At 36.4% G+C, this 19,959-nt stretch overlaps 1 protein-coding gene across 1 annotated transcript in view; it reads left to right on the top strand.

The window, feature by feature from the left end:
* LOC121314128 (probable G-protein coupled receptor 158) overlaps nucleotides 1–19,959 on the top strand; it is an 80,710-nt gene that overhangs the window by 32,168 nt on the left and 28,583 nt on the right. The window contains exons 3-4 of the mRNA XM_041247067.1: nucleotides 12,939–13,041; nucleotides 17,759–17,988. Coding sequence (XP_041103001.1) covers nucleotides 12,939–13,041; nucleotides 17,759–17,988 — 333 coding nt within the window. The remainder of the gene's footprint in view (nucleotides 1–12,938; nucleotides 13,042–17,758; nucleotides 17,989–19,959) is intronic.

Genomic DNA, 19,959 nt, shown 5'->3' with positions numbered 1-19,959 from the left:
GATTAGGAATAGCAGAGGACCTAATACTGATCCCTGTGGTACACCGCTGGTTACCACACTCCATTCTGAGGTTTTTCCTCTAATCAGTACTTTCTGTTTTCTACATGTTAACCACTCCCTAATCCATGTACATGTGTTTCCTTGAATCCCAACTGCGTTCAGTTTGAGAATTAATCTTTTGTGCGGGACTTTGTCAAAAGCTTTCTGGAAATCTAAATAAACCATGTCATATGCTTTGCAATTATCCATTATCGATGTTGCATCCTCAAAAAAATCAAGCAAGTTAGTTAGACATGATCTCCCTTTCCTAAAACCATGTTGACTGTCTCCCAGGACCCTGTTACCATATAGGTAATTTTCCATTTTGGATCTTATTATAGTTTCCATAAGTTTGCATATAATAGAAGTCAGGCTTACTGGTCTGTAGTTACCTGGTTCAGTTTTGTTTCCCTTTTTGTGGATCGGTATTACGTTTGCAATTTTCCAGTCTGTCGGTACCACCCCTGTGTCAAGAGACTGCTGCATGATCTTGGTTAGCGGTTTGTAAATTACTTCTTTCATTTCTTTGAGTACTACTGGGAGGATCTCATCCGGCCCAGGGGATTTGTTTATTTTAAGAGCTCCTAGTCCCTTTAACACCTCTGCCTCAGTTATGCTAAAGTTATTTAAAACTGGATAGGAACTGGATGACATGTGGGGCATGTTGTCAGTATCTTCCTTTGTAAAAACTTGTGAAAAGTAATCATTTAATATATTTGCTATTTTTTTTTCTTCATCTACGATTTTGCCATTTGTATCTCTTAAACATTTAATCTCCTCTTTGAATGTTCTCTTGCTGTTGTAATATTGGAAAAACATTTTGGAATTGGTTTTAGCTCCCTTAGCAATGTTCATTTCTATTTCTCTCTTGGCCTTTCTAACTTCCTTTTTGACTTGTGTTTGCAGTTCTGTGTACTCTTTCTGCGTACTTTCTTTTTGGTCCTTTTTTAATGCTCTGTAAAGTGCCTTTTTTCGCTGAATATTTTTTTTAATTGATCTATTAAACCATTTTGGCAATTTAGTTTTACATTTAGATTTGTCTACTTTAGGGATGTAATTGTTTTGCGCCTCTAGTACTACATTTTTGAAGAACAACCATCCTTCTTCTGTGGGTGTTTTCTCTATTTTACTCCAATCTACTTCTGTTAGTCTCTGTTTCATACCTTCATAGTTTGCTTTTCTAAAATTGTAAACCTTAGCTTTAGTCATTACTTTTGGGGTTTTAAAAAACACTTCAAATGAGACCATGTTGTGGTCTGAGTTTGCCAGTGGTTCTCTGACCTCTGTTTTAGTTATTCTATCTTCGTTATTTGAAAAGACTAAATCAAGGCATGCCTCCCCTCTAGTCGGTGCCTTGACAAATTGTGTTAGGAAGCAGTCATTTGTCATTTCCACCATTTCTATTTCATCCTTCGTGCTACCCACCGGGTTTTCCCATTTTATTTGGGGGAAGTTGAAATCCCCCATTAGTATGGCTTCTCCTTTGCTACATGCATTTCTAATGTCATTGTATAACAGATTATTGTGCTCACCGTCTGAATCTGGCGGTCTATAGCATGCTCCTATTATTATGCCCTTTGAATTTTTGTCTGTTATTCTGACCCATATTGATTCGGTTTTATTTTCTTTGTCCAGGTTTAACACCTGGGCTTCAAGACTGTTTCTTATGTATAGCGCTACCCCTCCTCCTCTTCTGTCCTGCCTGTCTTTCCTATACAGTGTATACCCACAAATATTATATTCGTCCCCATCACTCTCAGACAACCACGTTTCTGTAACACCTATCACATCATAGTTACCTGTTAGTGCAGTAGCTTCAAGTTCTAGAATTTTGTTTCTGATACTTCTAGCATTTAGATAAATACATTTAATGGTTGTCTTACCTGAGTTGTTGTTCTTGTTTTGATGCGGTCTCCCTTCTGTTTTTTTGTTGATTTCTCCCCCCTTCCTTTCTAGTTTAAATGCTTCTGAACCTGCTCGAGGATCTTTTCTCCAAGTAGACTGGTTCCCTTGTTATTTAAGTGCAGTCCATCCCGTCTATACAGATAGTCCTCGTTGTAGAATGTGGTCCAATGATCAAGATAGGTGAAGCCTTCCCGTGTGCACCACATCTTCAGCCATGCGTTTTGATTAATTATTTCCAGCTGTCCATATGGTCCTTTGCAAGGTGCCGGTAGTATACCAGAAAATACCACAGTTTTGGTTTTCTCTTTTAATTTCCTTCCTAGCTCTCTGAATTTTTTTGCAGGGATTTTGGTCTGTCTCTTCCAATGTTGTTTGTACCGATGTGGACGACTACTACCGGGTCGTCTCCTGTTCGTTCTAGGAGCCTGTCCACGTTCTCAGTGATGTGCTTGACCGAGGCTCCCGGAAGGCAGCACACTGTTGTAGTAAGGGGGTCCAAACTGCGAATTGAACTTGCTGTGTTTCTCAATATGGAGTCCCCAACAATCATGACCTCCCTTCTTTTTGCTGTCTGGTCACCACTGTCAATAGGGTCCTGGATGTTGTTCCTTTCATTCTCTTGTTGTTGGTTCTGCTCATCAAAATTCTGAAGTGACTCAAATTTGTTGGTTGTTTTGATTTCTGGTGGTTGTGTTTGACGAAGTTTCTTTTTTTCCCTGCTTCTGCCTACCTGAACCCAGCTGTTCTGACCTTCTATCTCCCTGGTGGCTTTCAGTCTGTTAGGGGTGATGCAGACTTCCATGAATTGTGGGTGTGCCAGTTCCTCAAGATTCTGTTGCTGTCTCACTTCTTCCAGCTCCATTTCTAGCATACTTACTAGTTTATGCAAGTCCTTGATCGCGCGGCACTTTACGCACACTTGGTTTAGCTCCGCTGGGTTTTCTTGGATTTCCCACATCAAGCAGGTGTCACAGATTACTGGCTTGAAGACCATGTTGAGGGTTTTTTTTTTTTTTGAAGTTTAGTTTCTTCTGCAGCCGTCAACTTGCTTTCAAACTGCTTCTAAACTGCTCTGCACTTTTCCACGCCTGTACTTCTCCCACTCGCTGTCGCTTCCACTCACTGTCTCTGGGAAGACTATAATATAAGATATAATATCATACAGGATCAGTGACAGCGTTTGCCCAGCCTGACCTGTATTGGCTATTTAGTTTTGTGTTCAGGATTTGTTTTGTTTGCCTGTTTTATTTCTCTCAGTGAGTAACTGTGTTTATTTTTGTAAAAACTTTTATTTAATTTTTAGAATAAAAGCGACGCATGCCTTTGCACTGCAGTACTTGCCTGTTTGGTTTTCTTCCTGCATCACCACTCAGCCCCCTGCTACACATAGATATTCCCATTATTTTTCATTTCCATTTGGCTGCTGCTTGCTGGTGGGAGAGCTGCCTCCCTGTATTCTTGTAGTTTCCTTAACAGCGAGTTCCCCTTATCTAGTCGTTGAGACAGAAAATGATGCACATGACCTGCGACAATTAAGCTTTTTTAATTTGTTCATTAACGACTCATCGTCTCAATTTACACAACAACCATGTTTACCACAGGATAATGGTGTGACATTATCTATATGAACAGCGTTGTGGGTACTTCAACCGTAATGTGCCCACACAATATTATATACAAATTACATTTAGTATAGTAACTAATGTAACCCATGTAATTAAATCATATGTTTTGTTCAGGAATTTGTACTTAAGACATCTTCATATTTAAATGGTTGTCTTCAGGTGACTTTGCTGCTTTGAAACTGTAAAATAGTCTAAATGAAGATTTATTGTTTGCTGCAGATTTAAACAGAGATTAGATTCAAACAACCTAATACTTCTTGAACCTATAGCATGTTAACTCCACATCCAAGAAGCAACATGACAACATGTACAAGTCATAGATATCTATATATCTCTATATATATATATATATATATATATATATATATATATATATATATATATATATATATTATATATATATATATAGGTATATATGTTAATTCCATCTTGGTTGGAATTAATTTTCTTATCATGACATTCAGTTTTGTATGTATTTTAGTATGTACAATTGTAGGCTATAAATCCATATGTTTCAAGTGCCATTGGTATTTGTAGTTGTTAGTTATTATACATTTATGTTTATTAAGCTTTTAAAATTTCGATAGAACTCCCTAACCCAACATAATTTGTTTATAATGAACTGTTGGCTGAATTCCTCTAATCATGCATTTTCTCTGTTACTCTTTGCTCGCGATAAATAAACTCAACATGATTAGATGTACCACCGAACACTTACAGTATTACAAGAACATTTTACATGCATACAAACGTGTGAAGGTGAAAGTTTACATTGTACATAAAGTGTGGAGGGAGTCTGACAACATTATAAAACAGGTTTAGGTAAAATCCATGTCAATGATCTTGATCAGATTCCTAGTTCATTGCTGTGTTCTTGATGAGTGTTCTTTGTTCTTGTGTGGAAAAGCCAAGGACGCATTGCAAATCCACAATCACCTAAGGAAACTTTATTGTAATATATAATATGCGTTTTCTCTACCAAGATTTCAGTTGTACAATTCAAATAAAATCTATAGTAGATGTAAGCTGTCATATAATGGTACGTATGCAGAATTCAAATAGGCTACAGTTGCATTGATAATTTGTTGGTAGTGACATTACACTGCATGCAAACAACTGTGTATAATTTTAGCAATACAACAATCATTCCGTAAGGTTACAAATGGTTGAAATAAGTGAATAAACCTCATTCATAACCACAAGTATAGAACATATTTTCATAACTACAAATATTGAATTATCGAGGTAGTCTGTAAGAAATTAACCCTTGTCCTGTACACTCTCTCTCTCTCTCTCTCTCTCTCTCTCTCTCTCTCTCTCTCTCTCTCTCTCTCTCTCTCTCTGTATCGTCGGCATCACAGACACGGTCTGTTAAATGTCTGTTTCAAGGTGAGTTATATACTCTTTAGTTAATAACATTTTTTCCAAGTGCAAATTAACTCCTGATAAATGATAACAATTAACATGGATTTGCTTTTAAATTCCCATGCAAGCAAAGGAAATAGGTTGCAAGAAGACAGCTCGTTAAGATATTAACATTATTTCATAAATCAACATAATTTCGGAAATCACATTAGTACGATTATTTAATAACAAAATAGGCACAATGACTGCTTAAATGCCAAAATCAATGCAACATACCAATTTCTTGATTAACACTGGAGTTGTCATTTACGAACATTTGAAAATCCTGCCCAAAGCCACTTGGAACTTGGTTTCAAGAGACTAGGTTTCAGGCCACTGCATGGCACACCAGGGGAGGCTAGGTTTGATACAGCAAAGTTTCCTCAAGCTTGATTACAGTTCAGTGTTTTGCTGCAGTTTTAATAAATGTAGGCAATATAAAAACAAGTTCAAGTTATGACAACACTTATTTTGCTTTACAACCATGAGTGACACATTTTGGGAGAGATAGTTTTTTTAAAAAGCTGCGGTTGGTTAAGGTTTGTTATATTTAATGAGCACAATCTGTCTGAGGGGAACCTGAATTTATATTTAACTTGAGTACACTTCTTTAAACTGAATGAGCTGTCATAGAAGACTCTGTTTCACAGCCGTCGTTTGTTCTTCCATTGGTCCCTCCTAATATCACATTTCTCATTTTCCAAATACTATATATATATATATATATATATATATATATATATATATATATATATATATATATATATATATATATATATAGATATATATATATATGATTGCAGGTGGTATCTCTAGCTTATTGACAAATGTAACCCATTAAGTACTAAATAAATGTTTCTTTGTGAAAAAATAAGGACACAAGCTATATTTATGTAATTATGTAATTCATTACAGTAATAAAGTAGCCTGTCCTCATATGAGGATAATTGAGCTTAATGGGTTGAAACATCAATTTTCTATATGAAATTAAGGGCCCTATTTAGCAAAACTGTGTGGAACTGCATGGGCAAATCTGTCAGCTATTGCCCGTCACTATCCCTGAGAACAAGCTTGTGAACAGCTGAAAACCCCTCATGTAGTAATTCAGTGTTTATAAAGAAATCACTTCCCAGAATTCTAAAATGTGACTTCTTCCCTTTACAAATAATTTTACACAGTCAAGCTTGAGAGGTGGTGTGTAATGTTTTAAATTTGATAGACTGCCAGTCAAGCCTCTTAATGGACTGGCCCAATGAACTCTGCTTTTCTCTTGGTTCAAGTTGTATGTTTAAAAAGATATATTCCACTCCCCAGCTACGGAAAGTTCTGGAAGCTTCAGCAGTATGTGCCCACTTCCATATCACTAGGTCCAGGAAAGAAAGTTGAGCGCACTGCCCTAATGACCTTCCCACACATAGCACTAAGCTCAACTGCTGCTCTCATCAGGATGCTATTAAATGAGTTCAGAATTACCTGGGGCGATCCTATTATCAGAAAAGAGCACAACACCGGCATGAAATACTTCAAATTTGTGTTGGAGTTAATGAAAGAGCAGAACTCCCATCTGCAGAGGCTCTGCTTAGCAGTGGTATGCATTTGGCATTATAACTTAATTCTTGATTTTCCCCGCAATACTGCAGTCCCATGAGAGACAAACCCTGCCATCCCAGATAAATTAAATTAACCAAATAACAGGAACACAAAGGAATTGCTATTATTCTTTTTTAATGTGCAAGCATTTTTCAGTAATTCACTATTATCATGAAGTATGTAAAAAACCAATTGTTATTTAGGACATCACTGTTATGCTTTCGTTTCAGGTTAATAAAGTTAAGCAGTTGTTCGTGAGAGAGTAGACAAATTAATTTGAGTTAATCACAGATTAATGTCAGTTTCTCTTTTTTTACATGGAAATTATAGTGAAAAAAAAAACAAAACATGTATTTGAATCTCCGTAACTGTTTACTATAAAGAGTATTTTACAGTAATGTTAGAATCACATTTGGATTTTCCTTATATGAAGCTCTTTTTGCAATGCAGCATACGTTGGAACAGTGTGATTCCTGTGTATTTACATAGAAATAACTTAATAAATGTAAATATTTTTTGCATGATATAACCCTAACCTAAACCCTAACATTAACCCTAACCTATGGGGTGTTGTGTTAACATATTGAATTACATACCGCTTTGTAGTTTTCCATTTACTTAACGAAAAACATTTAGAAATCCTGTACTACTATTGTGGCTTCCGGTAGAGTTTTGTGATATAATTTTGTAGTTTCTTTGATTACATGATGTTTAATAGAAGATATAAATTATGTTCATATGTGTGTGTATATATATTATATCTCAATCCTAAAATTCTAGGTGATGCACAACTTTTGGCCTAGCTGTAGAGTATAAAAAAAAACCCAGAACAAAACAAAAAACAGTACTGTGTTGCAAACAAAACATGACTTGGACCATCTAATAAATCTGTTCTTCATTTAGATTAGAATTCCCAGTTCATTTCCATCCTATTTGAAATGTAAAATATTTCATTTAAATGGGTACAGAAAAGTAGTAGATTATGCTTCCCGGCTTTTTTTTTTCTTTTTCTTTTTTTTTTCACTTTTCTAATATGTTTAGCCATTAACACTGGGGTTTTTATTTGCGTAAAAACAAACAAAAAAAAACCAAACATGTTGTTTTAAAATCTGATAAACATCATTTACATTCAAGCATTAAAACTGAGCAGCACTATGAATGTGTGGTCAATAGGCAAAAGCAAATGACTTCACAAGTGTCAGTATTGAAAATGGTATGTCAAACTAAATGATACTGCCGTGATTTATAAATTTATAAAGCAGCAATTTGTACGATAGTTGCAATGATCTCTGTAGACCGTATTGTGTTATATTTAAATAGGGGACACGTGTTAACAATGTAGACAGGTTCGTTGTATTTTTAGATACATCTGGATGACTTTGGTTAGCATGTTATTTTTGGGTTGGTTTTAAGTAGCTGTCTATTAGAAATCACCACATTGCCAACAATGGTTAAAATCCTTTCAGCGTTTATTGTGTGAGCTGTCATTCTGATTTAAGAGATTCTTCAGAAAGTATAAAACACTCCACTAGAGGTAAAGTGATATAGACTGTGCTGGTACCAGTATGCATAACGGTAAAATAAAATCAATAACTCATGGGTGATGCAACGTAACTGGTATTTATGACTAGAAATTGTACTGAATCTAATAGAAAATGGGCCTGATTATGATGAAACACAATAGAATGCAAACATAAGGGCAAAGTGCTGTTTGCGCAGGATTACTCTCTGTTGTAGAGAGTTTGAACTGGGCGCTGGTGGAATTATGTTAGACCAATAAAGAAAAAAGGTGGACGGGAAAAGCTGTTAACAAATCAGAAGCAACTGACATTCTCTTTGCTGTGATCTTGATGAAGTAAAGTTTGCTCTTCATTGCCCTAGCACCATTTCATAATGCTCTGTTTAGAAATATTTACGTTCAATGAACAATTTTGCATGTTCGATTGCAGTGTTTCAATATATTCATAAATATATATTTCTAATACATGTTACCAGCCTTTTACAATAGAGCTTATTTACGATGGGAAGTGTGATATGAAACGTGGTTTCATTAACTTTAGTGCTGCTGTGAAGACTATAGATTTGTATGAAGGGTTTTTGTAGAATACATAGGCCTACACCTCATACAGCGTACTTTCTGGAAGTAATTTAGTCCAAAGTGTTTTCAATTGAAATAATCACTTATGCTGCTGTTGGTCTATGGAAAATCTGCATATATGTTTCAAACCGACACACAAAATATGAAATCATCTGGAATAAATTATTTCCTACAGGTATGAAGTAGACATATGAGTTTTATATTATTTAAGAAAACTGTTTTTTTTTTTTTTTTTAAAAACCTTCATTTCTTTAAACACCATTCAAGTTTATGAAGCTCTTAATTTATTTAACACAGTTTTGAGAAGGCTTGTTGATTCACACTTTTTCTTGTGAAGAAGGTAAAGGACTTGTCTTTTTCCCTGCAAAAATCTAGACCCAATTGACTTTAATAAGGAACTCCCCTTGTTTTTCTTATGCTGAAACTACAGGACAGGTACTTTCATACATTTCTTAAAAGACACCTCAACTGTTAGAATTAAAGAGAAAGTAGATTATAATCACATTACATTAAACTTCCCCTTCTTTTTATGATCCAGACATTTTTCCTGTGGGTGGATTTCAGTAATCCTTACACGCATAAGTTTAATTAGTGTTATCATAACATTCAGTTACCAAATGCAGACAGAGATATGAAAGATGTGTGCCCACATATCCCTTGAAAACACATTATTAATACCTGTCTTTAAACAAGCCTTTAAATAGTACTGTGAACTGGCTTAACAGAACTTGAAATAGCACTTGGCTATTGATCTCGATCCTTTGTATAAAGCAAACTTCAGTAGAGCTGCCAAATGCAAGGTTTAGAATGCAAGAGATTCCCGCGATGCATTGTGCCTTCTGGTCTTGCATGAGCTTGGGAATTGGAGCTTGTTAATTTACGGATAAGAAAAGTGAACTCTGGACTTTTCTCAAATGCTGCGCTTAATGATTGCAGCTCCTGACATGTAAAATGCAGTCTCTTAGACATTGTGTGCAGTGCTTGTGAGACTTGGCTTTCATCTCAATAATAACGGTGCTTTCTTTTAAAGCAGGACAAAGCATTCATCCGTCCAAATGATTTAATTGGATTCTGCTAAAGCAGAGCTTGTAGGTTTCATGAAGTCTGTACACTCTGAGTGACACCACGCTGCCTACGCTTAAATGACTGACATCTGCAAATGAGGGAAGATCAAAATAAGTGATGATGGGGCAACTCTATCGATACAGATATATTTTTGTCTATCTTGAAAGGCTTATTTCCTAACTTTGTAGGTGAAAAGTATCCTATATTGTGGCATGTAATTAAATATAACATGTTTCGCTTTTTATGAGTCATTGTTTGCTGTTTGGCTGAAAGAATATGTGGATGATGTGTACAGCACCATTGCCTGTGGCTACTTCACTTTGCTTATATAATGGCTCTATAATATAGTATTTTAAATACTACTACTACTACTAATAATAATAATAATAATAATAATAATAATAATAATAATAATAATAATAAATAATACCATGTGACGGAAACATGAGTTCTGGTGATGAATCTTCCTCCCGACCTGTGAGGGCGCTAAAGAACGAGAGGAGAAGTATCTGGAAGGGCTGGCCTGACAGTTCGTTTCCGGGTCAGGGAAGTGGGTCAGCCTGGAAAGAAGCGCGACTCTGTTGTAAGACCGTATTGATTTGAAAGGTAAACGAGGGGCAGCTGCAAGTAATAAGGCAGCTGCAACCGTTTACCTCGATATCATGCGGGATTACATATAGGGGCCAGGGTAACGCGGATCTTTGCCTTCGTTTGGGTAAAACGCTGGAGAGACAGAAGGATTGAGAGAGGAGCTCTCAGTAAAAGAAAAGAAAGAGTGTTGTGTGTTGTTTGTGTCTGTGTAAATAACTGTCTGTGTTTTCACCACTAGACAGCATACACACAAATCCGGAGCTGTCGCTAGGGTCAGCACGAACCGGATCACCACTGCACCAACCGTCACGAATTACCCGTGTCTTCACCACCGCACACGCATGTCTGCACTCAACCAGGACTGGTGACCGTGTGTTTGTTTTGTTCGGGACTGTGCCCTGTTATTTCTATCCCCGGGCTTTACACGTTGCTGTGTATACCAGGGGATTTATTATTTGACGGTCAACAGACCTGTATTACAAATAAAAGCACTTTTTTCACTGGATATCGTTGTCTGTTCATCAATCCTGCACCGCATCACCGCGACATCTGTTCACCTTACCAACCACTTTGCCACATACCACAACAGACAACTTAATAGAAAACCATTTTATTCCAAATCTACTGTTTTAATATGTGTACAACACAGATTACTGTTGAAAATGAAGTGTCCAAAAACAGTTGAATTCAATTAAATTGAAGCTACAGGAGATTACATGGGGTTTGCCTTTCCTGACAGACTTTGTTCAATTAATAATGCCCCTGGAGCCAGAGTTCCATCTATAACTAATTTTCCCATCCTCACAATGGAGTTCATTAAGCCTAATAAATGATGAGGTTTAATGGGAATGTACTCTATGGTTTATACCAGCCATTGTATTGCCACCTCTGAGCCAGGCCCACAGCCATGCTTTATATGCACATATACTTGATACCACACATCACAGACAATGGACTAAAAACAGCACATGATTCCTCTTTATGCAGACCAAGTGTTTCATTCTAAAATAGATTTGCATTTTATTGAGATTAACCAGGATGTTCCCAAGTGTTGTAGAGCTCTGACAGAATGCAGAAACTGAAGGGAGGCTACGGTACCCACCCGCTTACTTTACCAGGGATCTGAAGGGATTTCTTACATGGTGCCCGACCGGTCTAATTTCGGTGCCTGGGCACCAATGAAGCGAATTATTTTCCGTGGGGAAATCAAATTAGTCTTTCCATTGAATAGACAATAGGAACAAAAAAAGATGTGTCTGATTCCCTAAATACCAGTTTTGAAGGTACACTCTGAATCAGATTCTGATAACTGGTGAGTATTTTAAATGTTTGTCTGATTTCACGGTTTAAAGCTGCTTCATATATTGGCCAGTGCAGAGACCCGGGGTTTGAAATAAATGACTGACCTTGCTTTTAAGACTGAATTTATTACAAAAGCATAAATAAGTGCTACACATTTATTTAAAATAGATACAAATAATAAATAAAACACTGTTATAAACTATTTATTTATATATCTGCTTTGCTTGTTTTTATTGTCACTCGAGTATAGTATCTTATTTGTCCTTCGATAAACAAATCAGCCAATGATCGTCAAGAAAAACGTTTATATCCTACCCCAATCCATTACATCCCTTCAATATACAAACCTGAATAACCCCTTTGCTGAGAAACCTCACGAGATCACCACTTCCCAGAGATCAGATCATATTTACAGGGTTATTTAGTGTCAGTCAATTATAGGTGCTAATCAATGTATTTATCTGCCACATTGTTGAACCTCTGGCCATATTAATGATGTACACTGTCTTATCATTTGTTGCACACTTTATATTATTGCAAATGTGGGTAAAAAAAAAAAAAGCATTAATCTCTGAACCATTTGTTTAATTATTTTATATAATGTGAATCTATTTTAGTATGTGAATATTGTTAAAAGTGTAATATAACTGATTTTTGACAACGAGAAAAGGGCAGTGTGTGTGTATAGGGGCAGGGTGCATGCAGAGGGGCTGCAGAGAACATGCACTGCATTAGTTCCATTGCCAGAGCATAGTAAAAAGGGCAGTGTGTGTGTATAGGGGCGGGGTGCATGCAGAGGGGCTGCAGAGAACATGCACTGTATTAGTTCCATTGCCAGAGCATAGTAAAAAGGAGAGTGTGTGTGTATAGGGGCGGGGTGCATGCAGAGGGGCTGTAGAGATCATGCACTGTATTAGTTTCATTGCCAGAGCACAGTAAAAATGTGGCTGAATTGTATTACGGCAGGACAAAAGCATCAGCCTACAGCAATCTCCAGAGACACAACATTAGCTTTGGGGTTAAAAAAAACAACCCTATTGATTATTCTAATATATTGTGTAAATATGGAGTTAGCATTGTATGCCCATGTCATATAGAAATTACATTTAAATTTTCACCAGAACATTGTACTGTGACAAAGCTAAATGTAATCACAGAATTGGAGTAATATATTGGAGAAATACTGTACAGTAGAGCCCATCGTTTATACTATTGTACTGTATCCCTATTTTTAAGGGGAAACATGCAGTTACAAATACACACTGTATAGATATACATCAACATTCCCGTTAAGAAAGTTATTTTCTTTTTTTTCCCAGTGCAAACCAATTAAAGGACTTGGATTTGTTCTTGATGCGTACCAATGCGTCTGCAGACATGGATTCTACCATCCGAGCCGGCTCTCAGTCAATGGCTACACAAGTAAGTGCCCCTTGCTTTAGAAATAAGGATACCGTTAATAAGGCACCATTCCTTTTCTTACCCTGATCAGGGCTACACAGTCGATTCCCCTCATATAAAGAGTCTCAGCCCTGTTGTTTTGTCACCAGTATTGCTCCCAAGACTCCAGAGAACATACCTCATTTTAACAAGCTTTATTTATAGAATGAAGCGAATACAAAAGCATCCTACTGTGGATATGAAAATCCTCCCTGGTTTGTAATGCAAGAAACTGACAGGGTTAGGAGATATACTGTGAAGGAGAATGGTATTTTGTCATAGTGCACAGGGATTGTGCTCTGGAAAGTAAAGGACTTCATTGTAGAACACAATGTTGAGGAGAAGAACATCCCACTCAGGGGACACATCAGGATCAGGATTCAGTGCCTAGCCCATTAGGTCATTCTAACAAAATCAACTAGCTAGTGCAACATGTTATGCAAGTGTATTAGAGAAGAAGGTTTTTGTGAATGTTTTTATATTTGCAGAGTAATCAAGGAACCCATGCTTTGTTTTTATATAAGGTAGGGAGAAGGACATTGTAGGAAGATTTGTTGGTGGTCTGTTACTTGCCCTGTTTATTTAAGTAACAGTTGTTAAGATTATCCCACACAATGACAATTTAACTGGACGGTTTTTGTGTTTAATTGCACTGCTCCTCATTGTAGTTCCTCCACAAATCTTAAATTATCCGACAGTAATGTTTCAGCTCCACTTGGTCCCTTGTTCCTTATAGGCAAGGGGGGGTCTCCTTAGCGATTTTCTTAGCTGGGGCTTGGGACACATTAAACACCAAGATATAGCTGCTTAGATTTAAACTCAAGCCATAGGGAAGTAAACGTATGCAAGGTTACACTCTGAAGAGTTTATATTTAATTACATTTCGCTTTATCATTTTCTGTCTCTTAAAGAACCCGCTGGTCACAGTGAATGGTCATGATTTGTCTTTTACTGAAAGAGCTTGAATTTCCTTAAAAAGCTGACCGTAGTGAAACCATAACAAAGGCATAGTGAAAGCATGATAAAGCACGGGTAGGCATTGTAAAGCACAATGAAGCCACTGCATAAAACTGCAAAAATGCTGTGGAAAAATACAGTGGTACATGTTATAAGAGATAGCAAGGTAAGCTGTGTCTCAGATTCTGATTGACACACACTGTGATTGAAAGAAGATCTATTTTAAAATGCTGTTTTATCTGGCCTTTAGTTGCATGGGTAACTGTTTAATATTTAGCGCCTCAACTTCTCTGATCTACCTGATTGCTGAGTAAGTCTGTTTGTTTTTCTGAAAATTCAGTTAAATCTTTTCTAATATTTATAGAATCAGACTGAACCTATTGGAAAAACACATGGTAAAAAAGGCTATAAAAGCTTAGAGGTTTTTTGTGTTTAGCACATGAAACTGCTCTAAAGCCATGCAAACAACTTCTGTTATTTATTATTTTTTTTATAAACTGGAAAAGGAAAATAGCAACTAGTGTGATCATTAGAAATAATAAATAAGGAAATGTAGAAATGGTACATATGAAGGTGACAATAAAATTAATTTAGCATGCTGTTGTTTTTATCTTTTCAAGTGCAGCAGTGCACAATCCAGAGCCTCTGCAAGGAACAGAGATAGCAATTTATAATTGGAGTCATTCATTTTTACAGAGCAGTTTATAATAATAATAATAATAATAATAATAATAATAATAATAATAATAATAATAAAGGACTTTTATGTAAATCATGTGTTTTGCAGAACATTGCCTTTGAGAAATAGCTTGTTTCATATTTTAAAAATGGCTTGTTAATTGAATTCAGTGTGTCCACTGTTTATTTAATTTGTGTCAGGAGCATTTTACTCTGAAGAACTTGGCAACCAGAAAAGACACAGCTAAAATATGGGGACATTAATGTCCGGACTGTTGCCAAGATTTTATAAAAGATGTTTTGAGAGACCAATGCATAAGAAATGATGTTTTGAGAGACCAATACATAATAAGTGATGTTTTGGACCCTGATGCCCACTAACCACATTGCTCTGTACTGAAGTTACAACAGTTCCCTAGGGGCCAATGACAAGCAATATACAATATTTTCTTGGAGGGTTTTTCTCCCTTCCCCTAATCTTTTTATTATGTACTGGACAGGACATGGTGATGAAACTCATCATCACCTACAATGCATCGTTTTTCACCATTGGAAAACATCCTCATTCTGAGACATGCAAATGAAGGTGATGGCAATTTAAGTTCCTTAACTGCCAGGGTATCCAAAGACTGGCGATGCTCGGCATCCAACAACGTGAAACAGAAGGTGATAAAGAGAAGAGATTAAAAAAAGAGAAAAGTGATTTGAAAAAAAATAGTTGTACTGCTTTAAAAATAGTCTAGCCTGGAGGAATACGAGACTAAATTTACAGAGAAAGTATGAAATAAACAAAGCGTTATCTGATGCACAGTGCGTGTCCAACAACTTTTGGGGAATGTTGTATTTCTTTGTTCATCTATGCAAGTTCATTCTGCTTTGAAAATACATGGCCATGTTTCCAAAGCCAGACACAGTATTTCTTTATTTTCCTACAACCTAGAACCAAAGCACTGATAATGGTGCACAGTATGGATATGTAAGACCTGAACCCTGTGTTCATCTATTGCAACAGGATGCATTCCACCTTACCACAACAGTGAAATAGTGTCTTTATCTTCCAGCTTTATCTTCCAGTGGGGGAAAGTATAGACTTCATGTAATATAAGAACTGAACATACAGGCTGCTACATTACAAGAAAATAAAGTGAACTCTTGAAGGGGTGGGCTGTACTGATAAAGCTCACTTCTCGACTGCACCGCGCACCTCACAGTACACCCTTCTTGCGTGTTATTGCTTACACAGTATACTCGGGCTGTGCTATTCTAGACAGTGCACTACCTTGCTTTGAGGTTCACAGTATACAAGGGATTTAACACTGAGCTGCTCAGCCATGCATGTTATGCAAAGATTGCATGTTGTATCGTGAAAACTACTGTAGACTAATGCCAGTTCCACTGCCCAATCTTTTTTTTGCTTCTTTAGTGAAGTTGTCAAGGCAAACCCCATTGTATCCAGGCGATAATGAATTTACCCCAATTATCCAAATTATTATTATTATTATTATTATTATTATTATTATTATTATTATTATTATTATTATTATTATTTATAATTTCATTTCTTGTCATCAATTGTTTTTACATATACTGAAAAACTAACTTTCAGTGGCTCAGAAGGTTTTGGATGGCGCCGCTCAGGCGAAGTAATTCCACCCTGGCAGTAACATATCAATCAGACCACATGCTTTGAGAGAGATTTTTTATATTCAGTGCACAGCTGTCTTACTTGATTCTCTCAGTCAAGTTCAATTAAACTGTTTCATTGTCCACATCCAAGGTGTTCCATTTCACCATACAACCAGGGATGCTTAGCTAATGTTCACAAAAACACCAATGTCTATAGTTTCTTATTGTTTTTACTGGTGCCTCACATTTCACGTTGCTCAAAGGATCAGCAATAACATCCTCTTGGTTGCCTTTAAAAACCCTTACTGGCTGGACACCATATCGTTTGGCTGACCTGTTCAAGACCTGTATTTCAAGTCTCACTGTGCATTGAGAGGCCTTGGTGGCTGTCCCCTCCATAGACCAGCTCAGGGTTGCTGAACTGTCAGCTATAGAGTAATTGCAACTCCAACCTCCAGCAGATTAAAAATGTTAAAAATGACCCAAGTAGTGCAAGCATAGAGATATAACCCATTTGTTGTTTGGTTCATATATATGACACTCGTTTCATTTAAAGCTGCACAGCTGAGATCCACGTAGCCAATGAAAGTGTAAAATTGCTAGGTTTTATTGAATTATTGTTAGCTACAATTACTTTGAACATGTTGGGGTTGGATAGAAATCAAATGGCGAGATTAGAATGGTATATCATGGAAAATAAAATGAGCAAATTTGAAATGTGTGAAGGAATCCCAGCTGGACTGCATGGGCACAGCTTGTAGCAGACAAATACAATCCAGTAAGACTGTCGTCAACAGTTTATCTAATTAATCTGAAAAGCCGAAGAAGCTCTGACCTCACAGAATTAATGCTATATTTCCCTAGCAGGTTGTAATATGCTGTATAATAAAAGAGAGTCCCCCGCTGTCCACAACATATTATTCAGTACTTTTTCCTCCTTCGGTGCTCCAGCTTATTTTTGTATTTAATTATTTATTTGTGTGTATTTTATTATACTTTAACTCCCATACCATCTCGAGAACTTGTCTTCATCTGTTATATTTACACAAGGAAATATCAAACATGGAACAAGTATGACAATCATCGAAAGCCATTGTGATTCATGAACAACAATATAAGTGCAAAATTACAATTGAATTGAAAATTACATTTTGTGACTTAATTTCCGTGCTCATGAAGCATGCAGAGTTGACAGCACTAGGGGACAAACAGAAGTAACACAATATCAGTGTCAATATGAGATGCCCCAGTCACCCAGAAAGCATGCTTTAATCCTGGGGAAAACAATGCCAGGCTTTTACTGGAAATAAAATAAAGTGTTTAATAACCATAATGATGCACATGTTTAAAGAAGAGAAGCCCTGGATCAGTAAGGATTATTGTTACACTTTTCTTCACAAACCCAAATTAATATATAGATTTGACTTTGTATTTTCAGAGAAAGCAAAAGAAAATCCAGTTTCTGGAAGCCGATATGAAGAGGAGTTGTCTGATGGAGTGCACGAGTGTCTGCCTTGCAGGGCAGGATGTTCTCACTGCACAGACGAGAACCCCTGCTATGCCCAGGAGGATGGGTACTTACGGATATCTATCCTTTCCTTCAATGCAGTCTGCATGCTGATGGATTTCATCAGCATGCTGGTCGTCTATTATTTTCGGAGAAACAAGGTAAAAACACAACTTCTGGCTGTCTGTGCATTTTTACTTGACAGTTCATGCAAAATGTTAATCCTTCAAAGGGTCTCCTGCTCGAAATTGGGGAAAAAATAAATAGCTGCATTATCAAAGTACACAGCCAGCGCTATGTTAAATTGTGGATTTAGTAAGAACAACATTTTATCTGATATGAAACATATTTCCTCTTATTTGTTAGTATCAATAAACACCTCAGTGGTTTTACAAAAGCTACTTGCACAGGATATGTTTGACTTGCGTGAAATTGCCCATTGAAAGATGTTTATATATATATATATATATATATATATATATATATATATATATATATATATATATATATATATATATATATAAAATTTCATTTAATAGCAAACTTTGCCCAATCCCACTCCACTTGAAATGAATATTTAGCATACTGTAGGTCCTATAAACTGCAGCTGGGATTAGATTGGTTTGAGTCAACAAGGTTTTGGCAATGGTTCCAGAGCAGTACATGATCATTATTCATTGATTACTTCTTGCATTAAAAATCTATGTTAATGTCTCCAGAATGGCTCAAATGGTCATCACTGTTCCTCAAGAAATATTTCTGCAGTCCTGAATACAGACGCACCAGACACTTATGCTAGAATCAGTAGGAAAATGCAACTTTTTACGTACGGATCGGTCCATTTTCACAAATGTTTTCTTTTTTGTTTTTAACCAACCTCTGCAAATCAATGTATTGAGTGCATTCTTAAAACAGATTATGAGGTCAGTCTTACATTTCAAACCATTTTAATCCAAGAAAATATTATCTAGCTTGGAGGTCTGTCAGGAAGAATACATACAGAAGGAGCTTTTATTGGTCTTGGTGGCATTACTGTGAATGTCACATATACAGCTTTAATTCAGTTTTGTTCAGCTTAAGGCTATACGTGTGTGAGACCATAAGCACTTGCAGTACTCTCAGCATTTTGGTAAATTGTTAAAGTTATACCTTATAAAAAAATACAGCTGAAATACAGCTGCATTATTCGAAAGCATTTCTCCCAGAAAGCATGATTTGTCCCATTCATTGTATAAGTGCATTGATGGATTTTTGTGTGTGTGTGTGTGTGTGTGTGTGTGTGTGTGTGTATATATATGGAAACCAGAGACTAAGATATGGCTATAATGCATTCTTTCTCATGCTGTGTTCAAATGGGAGATGATGTCCTTTTATCTTCTATCCTAGTCTGCCTCAAGGTGACACATTGCTTTTTTTTTCTTGAAACTTTATCATAACGCAAACTGCCGACTGACATACAAATGAAATTAGCTTGTAGGCTTAAAAAACATTTCATGAAATAGAAATGGGAGCAATAGAGCTACAAATAGGGTCACAGTGGGTCAGAAGGAAAATATGATTTGGCATCTGCAAGAATATCAATGTATTTTATAACTTAAGGAACAAGCCGTAGGCATTCTTGTAATAATAATAATAATAATAATAATAATAATAATAATAATAATAATAATAATAATAATGAAACTTTGCACTCCACTCATTTTTTTTTTAATCATAAAATCAGGTTCTAGCATTTATCTTGAAAGAATAACTACATGATTAAGAAACTGAAATGACCTTACCTGATTGCCATCTCCTATACAGAGAGAGTCAAATCAGCCAGCACAGAATAAATTAATACAGTGCTGAAATAGATGCCTGGCCATTTAGTTATAACTGACTCTACTATATAAGCTAACTTTATTTGTGTGTATGAAGCCTGGCTTATTCAGACATTTAAGAGCAGAGATTTTGAAAAGAAAAGGTTTAGCTTGTTAACTCTGGTTAAGCTGGTTAATCTGTTCAATGTTTGAAGCATATGGGGTTGCCAGTGTTCATTTAAAACATGTCAGGTGCACCTGATGCTAAATAGCATTTGTGTGTGTTTGTGCAGGCCCTGTCAGTATCTTGGGATGCTATTCCTGTTACTAGCA

This window comes from Polyodon spathula, chromosome 4 (assembly GCF_017654505.1).
Source record: "Polyodon spathula isolate WHYD16114869_AA chromosome 4, ASM1765450v1, whole genome shotgun sequence".
Taxonomy (NCBI): Eukaryota; Metazoa; Chordata; class Actinopteri; order Acipenseriformes; family Polyodontidae; genus Polyodon; species Polyodon spathula.
Note: the sequence above shows the minus strand (reverse complement) of the source record. Positions and strands in the feature narration are given on the sequence as shown.